The following is an 11,667-nucleotide window of genomic DNA, read 5'->3' on the forward strand; positions in this document are numbered from 1 at the left end:
GGATTGGGAGAATGTCATATGGTCAGATGAAACCAAAATAGAACTTTTTGGTAAAAACTCAACTACACGTGTTTGGAGGAGAAAGAATGCTGAGTTGCATCCAAAGATTCTGTGAAAAATGGGGGTGGAAACATCATGCTTTGGGGCATTTTTTCTGCAAAGGGACCAGGACGACTGATCCGTGTAAAGGANGTTTGGTTTCCGGTCATTCCGGATGTTGTCACATGCTACTCTCGTCTGTAAACAATAGTGTATTCAAATAACTGTACTTTCATTTAATATTCAGCATGGTAGTATCTCGACATCTATAGTTGTAGTGTTAAATCAGTAGGTTTCGGTTTGCAACACTCCATGTCGTTTCACTACTCAATTCACCTCTTTAGGAAATCGTATATTAGCCACATGCTAAATGCTAACCGTAGATGAAGGATTTTCAGAATAAAAGCTTAACTGCTTGTGCACTAGAATTTCTGGTTTTTCAGTATAAAAGAGCGTTTAAACTGACGGTATGTTTAAGCTACATTATACCATCAAAACATTGATTTTAATTTCTAACAGTTGTCTTGCGTAGAAATGGTGAATTACTGAGTTTAGGCACGTTAATAAAGTTTTAATGAAGTTGACTACAGTATATTCATATTTGTCAGTGCTTTCATGTCAATTCGGCGAACATAAACATATATGATCGTGGTGAAGATGATGATTATCATCATCTTCACCACGATCATATATGTTTATGTTCGCCGAATTGACATGAAAGCACTGACAAATATGAATATACTGTAGTCAACTTCATTAAAACTTNGGGAGCAGGAGGAAGCAAACACAAAAATATACAAAAAATATACTGCATATTAAAGCAAACGATTGTAAAGGTAAAAGTATGAGCATAACAAATAAAGAAGTGTAATGTAAACATTTACATTATAATTATGATTATTTAATATATAAAGACTATATATCATTGAATTAAAAGATTAGATATACTTTAGTTGATCTAAAATATTGATGTGTTCAAATGCTCTTCAAAACACAACTGAAAGTCCATGAAACTTGTCTTTCTGTATTTGTGAATGAAGCGCCATCTCCTGGTTAAAACCTGAAATTGAAAATCTGGCAACGCCCTCTTGGAAAATAGTGGGAGGGCTTAACATTCCTCTATACTGGTTTTAGGCAGGTCGTAGGCAGGAAGCTGTAAGCTGGAGTCTGAAATTCAGTGCTACATCTGTATAAAGAATGACATCATCAAAGCATGTCGATTTATGTTTTATTGAATAGTAAGTAAGTCCCGTCAATAGACTTGTGTGAATCATCGCCTCTTTGACACTTTGTTGCTGTACAATCAATGTTGTAAATCTATGTGACCATGTGCAAAAGAAAATACTCAATTAGTATTCAATAAATAGCTCTAGTTAGATATATTGATACTTTTTCACCAAACCATGTTTATTAATTCTTACAATACATGACTTCCTGGTGTTATATTACCCTCCATGTCTTTGTAAAGATGTTTGTTGTGTCTCCTGCTCAGAGAAATCTGAAAGGTACAATACTTTTTTACTGGGCACAGTTGTAGTGGACTCACCCTGAACAATAGGAGCGTAAACATTCGCAATATTGGATTTGACCTAAAAAAGACACGGCAGGTGTACGGCCCTTTCCGCGAGCTGCAAATTCAATTATTCCTCATACATAAAACTCCAGGAGCGTTTTATGGTGACGGCCTCTCGTTGTGTGCTTGTGGCATTTATAAGAGCAGCTGATCCTGACTCAATTATTCTGCCAATTTTTAATACACTTAAAATTGTGCTTAGGAGGAATTTTTTTACCCCACATTATGAAGATTAAAATGTGTCTATAGATGTTTTGGTCAAAGTCCGATAAAAGACTGCAAACAGAAACACTGTTTGATATCCGTAAAGTGAACACATCAGTGGCCTGTCTCCGCCTCTGAGGGCAAACTTAGCTGTTTGCTCTTCTTGCAGGTGAGGCCTGTTGGTGGACGATTCATCCCGCCTCTAAGCAAAGGTCAGAAGGTGAGAAGGTCAGGGTGGGAGACGACCTCATCCTCGTCAGCGTCTCCTCTGAGAGATACCTGGTAAGACTCCTCACATACTTTGCTGTTACACAATGGAAGATTTAGACATTTCATTTGTGCTAATTTAGACCTTGCCCCCTGTCCTCAGCACTTGTCCTACGCCAGTGGAGATCTGATGGTGGATGCCTCCTTCATGCAGACTCTGTGGAACATGAATCCAATCACTTCTGGTTGTGAACTAGCTGAGGGTATGAACCTGCTACACACAGATACCAATGCTGTGCAGCCTATTGTGCATCTTGTACACAAGGCAAAAATCCCTGTGTTCGCTCCAAAGGGAGTTTTCTCTCCCACACACTCAGCTCCCTGCCTGAAACACCTCCATTTGACTCCATTGTTGACTTTGGGAACATAGTGACATCACTATGCAACACCCACACTTCTATTGGCCACCACTCCAACACATTGTACGTGATAGGCTAAGGGGCGGGACAACTCTAAGCAGTTGACCAATCACAACAGAGCCGGCCAGCTCACCAATCAGAGCAGACTGGGCTCAGGTTTCAGACAGAGGGTGAACAGAGGTGCTGCAGCACAGGCAGTATGAGAACAATAAAGAGCTTTTTGAACATTAAAGCATGGAGACATGTCACCGTAGAGACACAAAATACTAATATGAACCTGGATATGAGCCGTAGGATTCAGAGAGATTCGTACATTTTTAACAAGACAACTCCTACCTGTAGCTGAGTGGGAGAAAGATGAATAGTAGTGTTTTCCGGCTGCTTCACTTCCTCTAACAGAGTGGAACCACCGCCGGTCAGCTGCAAACAACCTTTGAGCAGCGAGAAGAGGATCAGAGACTGAATGGAGAACAGTGGACTGAATGGGAGGAGTTATGCAAGCACAAGTTAATGATAAATCAGCCTCTGATTAATCATTCAATGTAAAAATGTATCTATTATCAGACTTGGAATTAAAACACATGCAAAACATATTGAAAGTGTATTTATGCCACAGTACAACGATACCCCATATACAGACAGTCCTGAACATTTTACTTTAGTAGATTTAAACTCCCAAAAGGAAAAGTTGCCTATTCATCATGAAGATCTGCCTATTTAAGAATCAGAAATATGTTGCATGACATTAGTGTTGCAGATGGTAAAATGTTTAATATGTATTAGTTGATTTATATGTTGTCTTATTATTATTATTATTATTATTATTATTATTATTAGCAATAACAAATAGGCCTACAAGTAAAAGTACCTCACATTTGTACTTGAATAGAATATTTGGGTTAATGTACTTAATTACACCACATTTCCTCATGTGAGAGTTTAAATACTGTAATCACATCTCTCTTATTTCTGCTTTAACGAGTCTGACAATGTCTTTCACGCGTTTCTGATTTATACGGTGAACTGAAACACAGCAAGCTAACACGATTTATCTGAAAGAAATATATGAAAGGAAGCAAAGCTGTGTGAACTTGCTCAAACATCTCTCCAGTGTTTAAACTTTAAAGTGTGAAAGCCTCGCCTCTCACCTGCTGCAGAATCTGTGAGATGGTTTTACAACAGTTCTGATAATAAGCGCCATGCAGACAGATGGAGACAGAGAGGAGACACATGTAGAGAGGTTTCACTCTGACACCAAAAACCGCACCGGGATTAAGAGCAAAGGCTATATAAAGGTTAAGAGCAGACTGTTCACACACTGTATGATGTTATGAGAACAACGTGTGGAAAAGTAGGCAAGTAAAAGCATACAAATGTAATAAATAGAATGATGTTAAAATATAGGGCTTCACATTAACATGAATAAAATACAGCAAAAATAAAATGTAGGTAGAAAGTATTGCAAATCATTACCCGTAGTGTAAACAGACATGTATTAAATACAACACATACACACACAAATATAAACAGGAATGTAGTAAATGTATAATTAACAGTAGAAATGGGATCACAGAGTAAGCATCTACATTTCCAGTCTGGACATTTGTTTTACTGAAGAAGTGACTCCTCTTTAACAAACAGGACATCTACAACAATGACGACATTTCCGGTAATGCTTTTAAAGGGGAACACAATATTTGTTTTCGTTTTACAGAGAAGTGCTATCAAACCACTTCACATCCCTAAATACTACAATACTAATTTTGAAAATTATATACTTTTACATCATGTTGGTGATTTTTTCTTGTGGGAAATAATAAATAACTCCTCTGTGTAGTGCCACCAAATACACAGGAACAAATAAATCCCTGGAAGGCTGGCCTGTGTGGCTGGAGATTTAAAATAAATAATAGGAATATTCTCAAAAAGCATTGGTTATTTGATCCAGCGACTTCAAATAATGCAGCTTTGTATTATTATTCTGAAAGAGTAGGACTCATATGGCATCTGTCCTTATTTATTTTTCCTCTATTTACGTTCTGCATGTTTGAGTCAACAAGTGAAAACATAATAAAATGTTGGTCACAAAAAACCACTCTTCACAATAAGTGTTAGGTATTATAACCAGTAGTAGACCATGATGTGTAAAGTGCTTTTGGTAGCACTGCATTAACAACAGGCTAGTCATTTATTAATTTCCACAAAAAACATTCACTAAAATTATGCAATAGCCTATTGTTTTCAAAATAAGTGTTGTAGTATAACCAACAGGAGACCATCAATGCATGAAGTGATTTAGATAGCACTTCCGTGAGTAACACTGGACTGAATGGTTATGTCCAAAAAGAAGTAAAGGGATTTTTGTGGAATGTTATGACACCTACCGTTAATTCCTCAAATGTATTCATAGATAAGACAAAATAAATATAGAGATATTTATTCTGACAGATTTCAAACATATCACTGTGCAGCTACTTTTTAAAGATGCTTCTCTATGAGACAAAATGTTAGATGATGAAATATTTGCTGCTCAATTCACAAAGGTCATTTAATTTACGGATACACTCACTTGGCATTGACAAGCCTTTATTCATTATCCAGTATATCTTCATACCTCTGTGGGGGTGCAAGCATCTTTAACCCCCCCCCCTCCAGCCTGTGTGCGTGTACAACGGATCACAAGGTCCTAACTTACTCATTAACAATGGATAAAACTATAACAGCATTTCGCAACAACAGCCATATCAACATAAATACATGTAAGCAAAATAACATTTTCAAAATAAAATCCACTGTCTCTGTAGGTTTTGTACAATAAGGTACAATAGCGCTGGTACAACAGAAGAGGTGTTGTTGATGTTGGGAGAAAAATGCAATATGCATTATTTCAGTCTTAAAACATGTATCAAGTGTTCAAACTCTTACATTGCAACAGTATACAATTGCAATAGTAAAAAGCAGTTTTTCAAATCATCTTCATGCAGGTTAAATAAACGTGGTTTTTATCCAATTTTCATTCTGCATAATTCAACACAAGCTTTGTAAACATTAACAACTCAAGTTTCAATGGGTATCAAACCACCATAGTGCTGCATATACATTTCAAAATATCCTAAATATCCGTCGATATGTTTATAGAGTAATGTGACGCACCACGATTTGTAAACCCTCACTGCTTCCAGTGTAGCATCAGAAGAGAAATCACATTAGGTGAGACATCATTATACAAATGCCACACTGTGGGGTCGGATATGTGCTTGATTTAGATTAGTTGGTGTTATATACGAGAAAAAGGAGAGACAGCAATAGAAATAGACAGCAGGCTAAAAGCTCTGCAATGAATCAAATGAGTGCTTTGACTTCTTTATGCCAACAGTCATTCTGCAGCTCAATTTAGGTCCAGAAAAATATGATCAAAGTTCTGATCTTTTAATCAAAGCTACACTAGCTACTACTACTAGAATTGTAGCTGTTTCTTAAAAGACACATTTTCAAAATAGTGTTTCCAGACAACACTTTTTTACTGCTGTTGTCTTTCGCCTAAATGTGTATCTTTTAGCATTCCACAAATAAGAGAAAAGCTTACACAGCATCAGCAACACAAATCCAATTAAAAGACCAACATTAACAATGCCTTATTTTCTCTGTGTCTCTCAGCTCCAAGCCCATCTTTAAAATCTGCTCACAGATATGTAGTTAAACTCTTTTTTAAGGGAGCTCTGTAATTCCGCAAACAGCAGGGCACTGTAGCTCATAACGTAAATGTTAATCAAGCAGGAGTGAACATTTGTTTAGGACTTTTCAGGGGTGGATAAATACACATTTTGTGAGTTTTACAGCAGTAACTTTGTGTATGTGGCATTTACTCAAAATAAACTACAATGCCCATGCTCACCGTAATAAGGGACCTGTCAGCCAGTGCAAGTGTGGCTCGTTGATGTGCTTTTCATCGTTTTTTGGCACCAATGTTCATTGTTCGTCTTAGTCTTTGCAATCAATTTTGTGGGAATATCAAAAATGGTTCGGCCTTGACCATCTGACAATCTGATACAAATAAATAAAAAAGGAAAATAACAAACGTGTCCCTCATCGTCTTTCTAAAGACTGAGACTATTCCAGATCTTTTTTCTACGGACACGATGTACTCCTGATGCTACGACTGGTCGTCTGCACACAGTGTTTTCTGCACAGAGGCTACAATGTGACACAGAAAGCCATCTCTACCGTCTCTGTCTGTGAAGTGGTCGTGAAAAGTGTGTGATTCTAGCACTACTGGAGGAGGGGGGCAACGGCTAGAAAACAATCTACAGTAGCACTTGGACATTTATTATCGTAACAGTGACTAAGCACAAAACAAAGGGCTGTTGTTCCAGTTCGGTATTTTTTGTTTGTGTGGTGCTATCATCATAATCCCCTCCAGTCTTTTGGGTTTCCTCCAGTTCAGATTAGGTCTCGACCTTCCCGTACGTCCCCTCTGGAGGGCGGTATTGTTTGGGGAAGGCCTTGAGCTGCAGAGCGTTGAAGGCGTATTTACGACATCCCACGTTCTTCATGGTGTTCTCTCTCCTGCAGCCCTCACTGTGGAGACACACAAGCAATGCATTATTTATTTTTTACAATGAGCTGCAGGGGGTTTGGTTACATGATTGAGATGTATGACCTTTATGATCAGCTCACCTGCGCATACAGTCCAGGGCCTGGTAGAAGACCTGCGGGGCCAGGGCGTGCTCCTGCTGCAGGACCTGGCACTGCTCCAGGGTCAGAGACATGGCCGTGCGGTCCTTGGCGCTCTTACAGCTGGTGAAGCGCACGCCGTTCAGACGCCGGCACGCCTTCAGGGGTTTGGAGAGTGAGATGAGAGGAGATTTTACAGCAGAATCAGGTTTTTTATACACAAGGAAAATGCTGTTGTGTATTGGTGCATGACATACACATAGTAAGAGGAAATAAACATAGATATGGAAGAAAAAGTCAATACAAAAAACTTTAAAATCTATGTATATATCTGAATTCAAATTAAACCTGTATAGAAAAAAACCAAACACGTACTATTAAATATATATAATATATCTGAATTAAAAGGAAAGAGCTGTGCAGTTGTTAAGGATAGTAGTATTTTGCAGAAATGGGCAAAGTTGCATATTGTTAACGTCAATTTAAAAAAAAAAGAATGAGGAATAGAAGAACATAAAAAACCATGAAAAGAATTACAAATAATATGAAATATATTAGAAAAATATTTAGAATATCCAAATTAAAATAAAAAAGATTTTTTTTAGAATTGGTTATTTTGTGCATGAAAATGCAGTTGACCAAGGAGCATGCTTCGGTGCATAACATTAACCAAGTAAGATGAATACAGAAGTACAAAAGTTAGATACAGAATAGAAGATAACTGCAATCAAATTATGAAAGGAAAAGAAATGTGTACAATATATTTGATGGTGCAGTTGTAATACTTTCTTGCAGAGATGTGCAAATGGCCCAAGAAATGTTTTACAGTGTGAAGAAATGCAACGTCCAGAGCTATAATCCCACAGATACAGCATGTGTTTATGTAATGCATGCAGACAGATGTGAAGATGATAATGTAAAGTGTAGAGTCTGTGTGAGGGGACAAGAGTCCAGGGGGTTCAGGGCCTTATTGATGAGGCAAACTGCAGATGTGAAGAAGAGCACATTTGCACAGAGAAGTGATGAAGGGTGAGTTTACCTCGGCTGCTTGCCACAAGATCTCCACGTTCTTGTTTTTCTTGGCGTTCACGTTCAGGCTCAGCTGTCTGAGCAGATCGGGAACACTGGTGGTGCTGCGGGAGCGAGGCAGGCCTGAGGAGCGCGGGGGGAGCCAATAAAACAACAAGATACACATGTAACCTCTGATACGAGTGTTGTTTATGTATGAAACTCACAGTCTTCTGGCAGCACTTCTTTGAACTGATCGAAGTAGGAGCTGAGGCGCGTCATGCTCTCCATGTTGATCACCTCCTGTAGTGACGTGTCTCCAAACCTGGACACAAGCAGGATTTCAGATCCTTCAGGACCATCTCACGAGTCTTATACATGTCTCAACCAAAGTCAGTAGTGTTATTGAGAAATATCATTAGTTTTCCTACTGTATAACATGAGTTTATGCTCTCTCTCTCTCTCTCTCTCTCTCTCTCTCTCTCTCCCTCTCCCTCTCCCTCTCTCTCTCTCTCTCTCTCTCTCTCTCTCTCTCTGCTCATTCAGGAAACTGATGCTTTTTAAAGGCTTCCAAGTCATAAATACAAAATATTAAACTACTTTATTACTTATTAATTTTCTTATTTACATTATCAGATTTGCGAATACAGTTTTTATTTTTTAATGAGCACATTTGTATATTCAGTTAATTATATCATAGCATTTATGTATATTATATATAAATGTTTTCTAGATAATGGATCACAAAGTTGTTGTTTTTCCAATTTCAACCTTATGAATAAGCTAAATAGTTGGTCATTCACATTTATTTTATTTCATATTTTGGGTTTAAAATATTTGGATTTTTCTGGGGAATATATATTTACCAAACAGTATCGATAAGCCAAGTTTTTTAATTGATTTTGTAATCATTATTTTAATAAAAAAACCTTAACAAATGGAAAAGACAGAATCTATTAAATTATTCAAATGATATACAACCTGATGCTCAGAGAGTATTTTAAAGAGCTTTCCCATTTTATATTTGGTAAAATCGCTTAAGTAGAAATGTGAGTATTAACACCTAAGCTTAACATACCACAATGTCTACAAATGGACCTATACATCCAAATGTTGCTCTATTACTCTTCATTTCTTCCTGTCCTCCCCCCTCCACCCCTCCACCCTCCTCTCCTATCGCGTCAGAGACTCACTTCTCGGCCATGGTCTGCTGCTCGTTGATGCCCACGTTGAAGAGGACCGGCTGGACGCGCAGCAGCATCCCGTTCTGGATCTCCCGGGGCAACGTGTCAAACATCACCCCGGGCAACGGCACCCTGACGTTGAAGCCGTTCCTGTTTCCTGTGATCACCGGCATCATGTCCGGGGAGAAGGCCGAGGTCGCCTGGGTGACTTTGAAGGTGACGTTCCTCAGGTCCATCACTCCCACGCTCATGTCCTCCAACATGGCCAGCTCCTCACCTGAGAGACAAGAAAGAAACATGACGAACATTTACACCAACTAAGATGTTATGGTTAGGTTCCTGCATGTTTGCTTAATATCGCAAACTCTCAAAAAAACACATTTCATTTCAAATTGATATGAAAAGTTATACGGAGATAGATTACATTTATGGAAATTAAAAAGGCCCTTAAGAATTTCTTTTATAACTCATGACCTTTGTCAGTGTGAAGATTATTCCGTCTAAAAATGTCATAAAATCTTTAGCAAACAAAACATTTGTATCATCCCAAAGTGGATTTCTTTCTATTATATCAGTTAAAATAAACTGCCTTATCTTGCGAATGTTCAAATTCAGATTAAGACAGCATATATCAACAGTTCTTCAAAGCAATGCTGCTTACAGTATATTGATTCAATCATGAGGTGAGCTTATGAGTGTTTATGCACCAGTAACATGATACATTCAAGTTGTCACTGTTTAGTGTTCTTCACATGACATTTTAGGCGAAAAAATACATGATATATATACTGTATATTCTTGGACAGGGTTTAGGATAAATCACAGTCTGTCTTCACAATGTACAGTATATTTGGGAGCTAATCTAGCTTTACATTTCTCAGAATTTTAAATAATAGAAATACAACTTCTGCAAGATTCTACAGACTTGGTGGAGGTGTGCACTCCCATATTGCTGGGTGATGGTCCATTTCTAAAGAAGCACAAACACGCCTCACACACATCCTCACACACCCTCCCACACAGGTTACCGTAGGTGCTGAGCAGGCCCTCGTACTGCACCAGCAGGCCGATGGTGTGCAGCTGTCTGAGGAAGCCCGAGTCACAGAGAGAGTTCCTCAGTTTGATGATGAAGCCGCAGATCAGCGCCGTCAGCTGTCAGAAGAAAAACACAAGTCAACACAGAGGTGGAGGAAGTACTCACACCTACGACTTTAAAGGTAGAAATACTGTAAGGCACGATGCACACTGTGTGATGACAAATGATTTTCCAAAGCGAGGGGAAAAGGGGAAGGTGTAAGTTGACGGACCGTCTGGCAGAAGACGACGTCGCGGCGGTACTGCATGGTGAGGCTCAGGGCGATGGTGGGGGCGCTGTCCTGCATCAGAACAAACACCATGGCCTTCTTGGCTTTGTCGCTCATCAGAGACGCACAGTCTGTGAGCGTGGAGAGCAGCGGGTACAGAGCCTCGCTCCACTCTCCTGAGACACAGCAGGGAACACACTCAAACACACATGGAGAGTACACACATTGTGAAACACATCCGGAACACTGCTCTTACCCGGGGACTTCTTTTCTTTATCTGGGCTGTGTTCTACGAGAGAGAGAGAGAGAGAGAGAGAGAGAACGTGTGTTTAGTTAAGGACACAATTCAACTTTTATTGTAACACTTATATTTTAAACATTGAGCAACACTGAAGCAGCTCATATCAACCTGTGTGTGTGTCAGAGAGAATGACGATGATGATGATGATGATGATGATGATGATGATGATGATGATGATGATGATGATGATGATGATGATGATGATGATGATGATGATGATGATGATGGTCGTTGATGGTTTGTGGTGTATTTGTGGTGGTTGTGAGGATGGAGATGTGTGTGTGTGTGTGTGTGTGTGTGTGTGTGTGTGTGTTTCATTATTTAGTACAGGCAAGAGACACAAATGAAGGACAGGACAAAAATGAAAATAACATTAATAATAATAAAAAAAGAAAGAATAACAAAATGAAAGATACAAAATGTTAAAATAAATTACAAATAATAATAATAAAAAAAAAAAATACATGACATGAAACACATTAATGTTCCATCTAATCCCACTTTTCGTCAGAGCAATTCTTTCTCAATGTCCTGTTGTGCCAATCAACACAACCTTATGATGGTTTGTGGCAATATTTTTTTTACAAAAGAAGTTGCCTTCACAATGTATTTGTGTGTGTGTGTGTGTGTGTGTGTGTGTGTGTGTGTGTGTGTGTGTGTGTGTGTGTGTGTGTGTGTGTGTGTGTGTGTGTGTGTGTGTGTGTGTGTGTGTGTGTGTGTGTGTGTAGTAGTAGTATATATATATATAGTAGTA

The 11,667-nt window shown here is 38.6% G+C and overlaps 1 protein-coding gene across 1 annotated transcript in view; it reads right to left on the reverse strand.

Moving 5' to 3' along the window:
• Nucleotides 1-5,684: 5,684 nt before the first annotated feature.
• inpp4aa (inositol polyphosphate-4-phosphatase type I Aa) overlaps nt 5,685-11,667 on the reverse strand; it is a 7,691-nt gene continuing 1,708 nt past the window's right edge. The window contains exons 2-9 of the mRNA XM_010772868.1: nt 10,869-10,901; nt 10,616-10,788; nt 10,337-10,460; nt 9,318-9,585; nt 8,352-8,449; nt 8,156-8,268; nt 7,120-7,274; nt 5,685-7,020 (exon numbers count right to left, since the gene is read on the reverse strand). Of these exons, the coding sequence (XP_010771170.1) occupies nt 6,888-7,020; nt 7,120-7,274; nt 8,156-8,268; nt 8,352-8,449; nt 9,318-9,585; nt 10,337-10,460; nt 10,616-10,788; nt 10,869-10,901 (1,097 nt within the window). The 3' untranslated portion in view covers nt 5,685-6,887. The remainder of the gene's footprint in view (nt 7,021-7,119; nt 7,275-8,155; nt 8,269-8,351; nt 8,450-9,317; nt 9,586-10,336; nt 10,461-10,615; nt 10,789-10,868; nt 10,902-11,667) is intronic.

This window comes from Notothenia coriiceps, unplaced genomic scaffold (assembly GCF_000735185.1).
Source record: "Notothenia coriiceps isolate Sejong01 unplaced genomic scaffold, NC01 NC01_scaffold00011645, whole genome shotgun sequence".
Classification (NCBI taxonomy): Eukaryota; Metazoa; Chordata; class Actinopteri; order Perciformes; family Nototheniidae; genus Notothenia; species Notothenia coriiceps.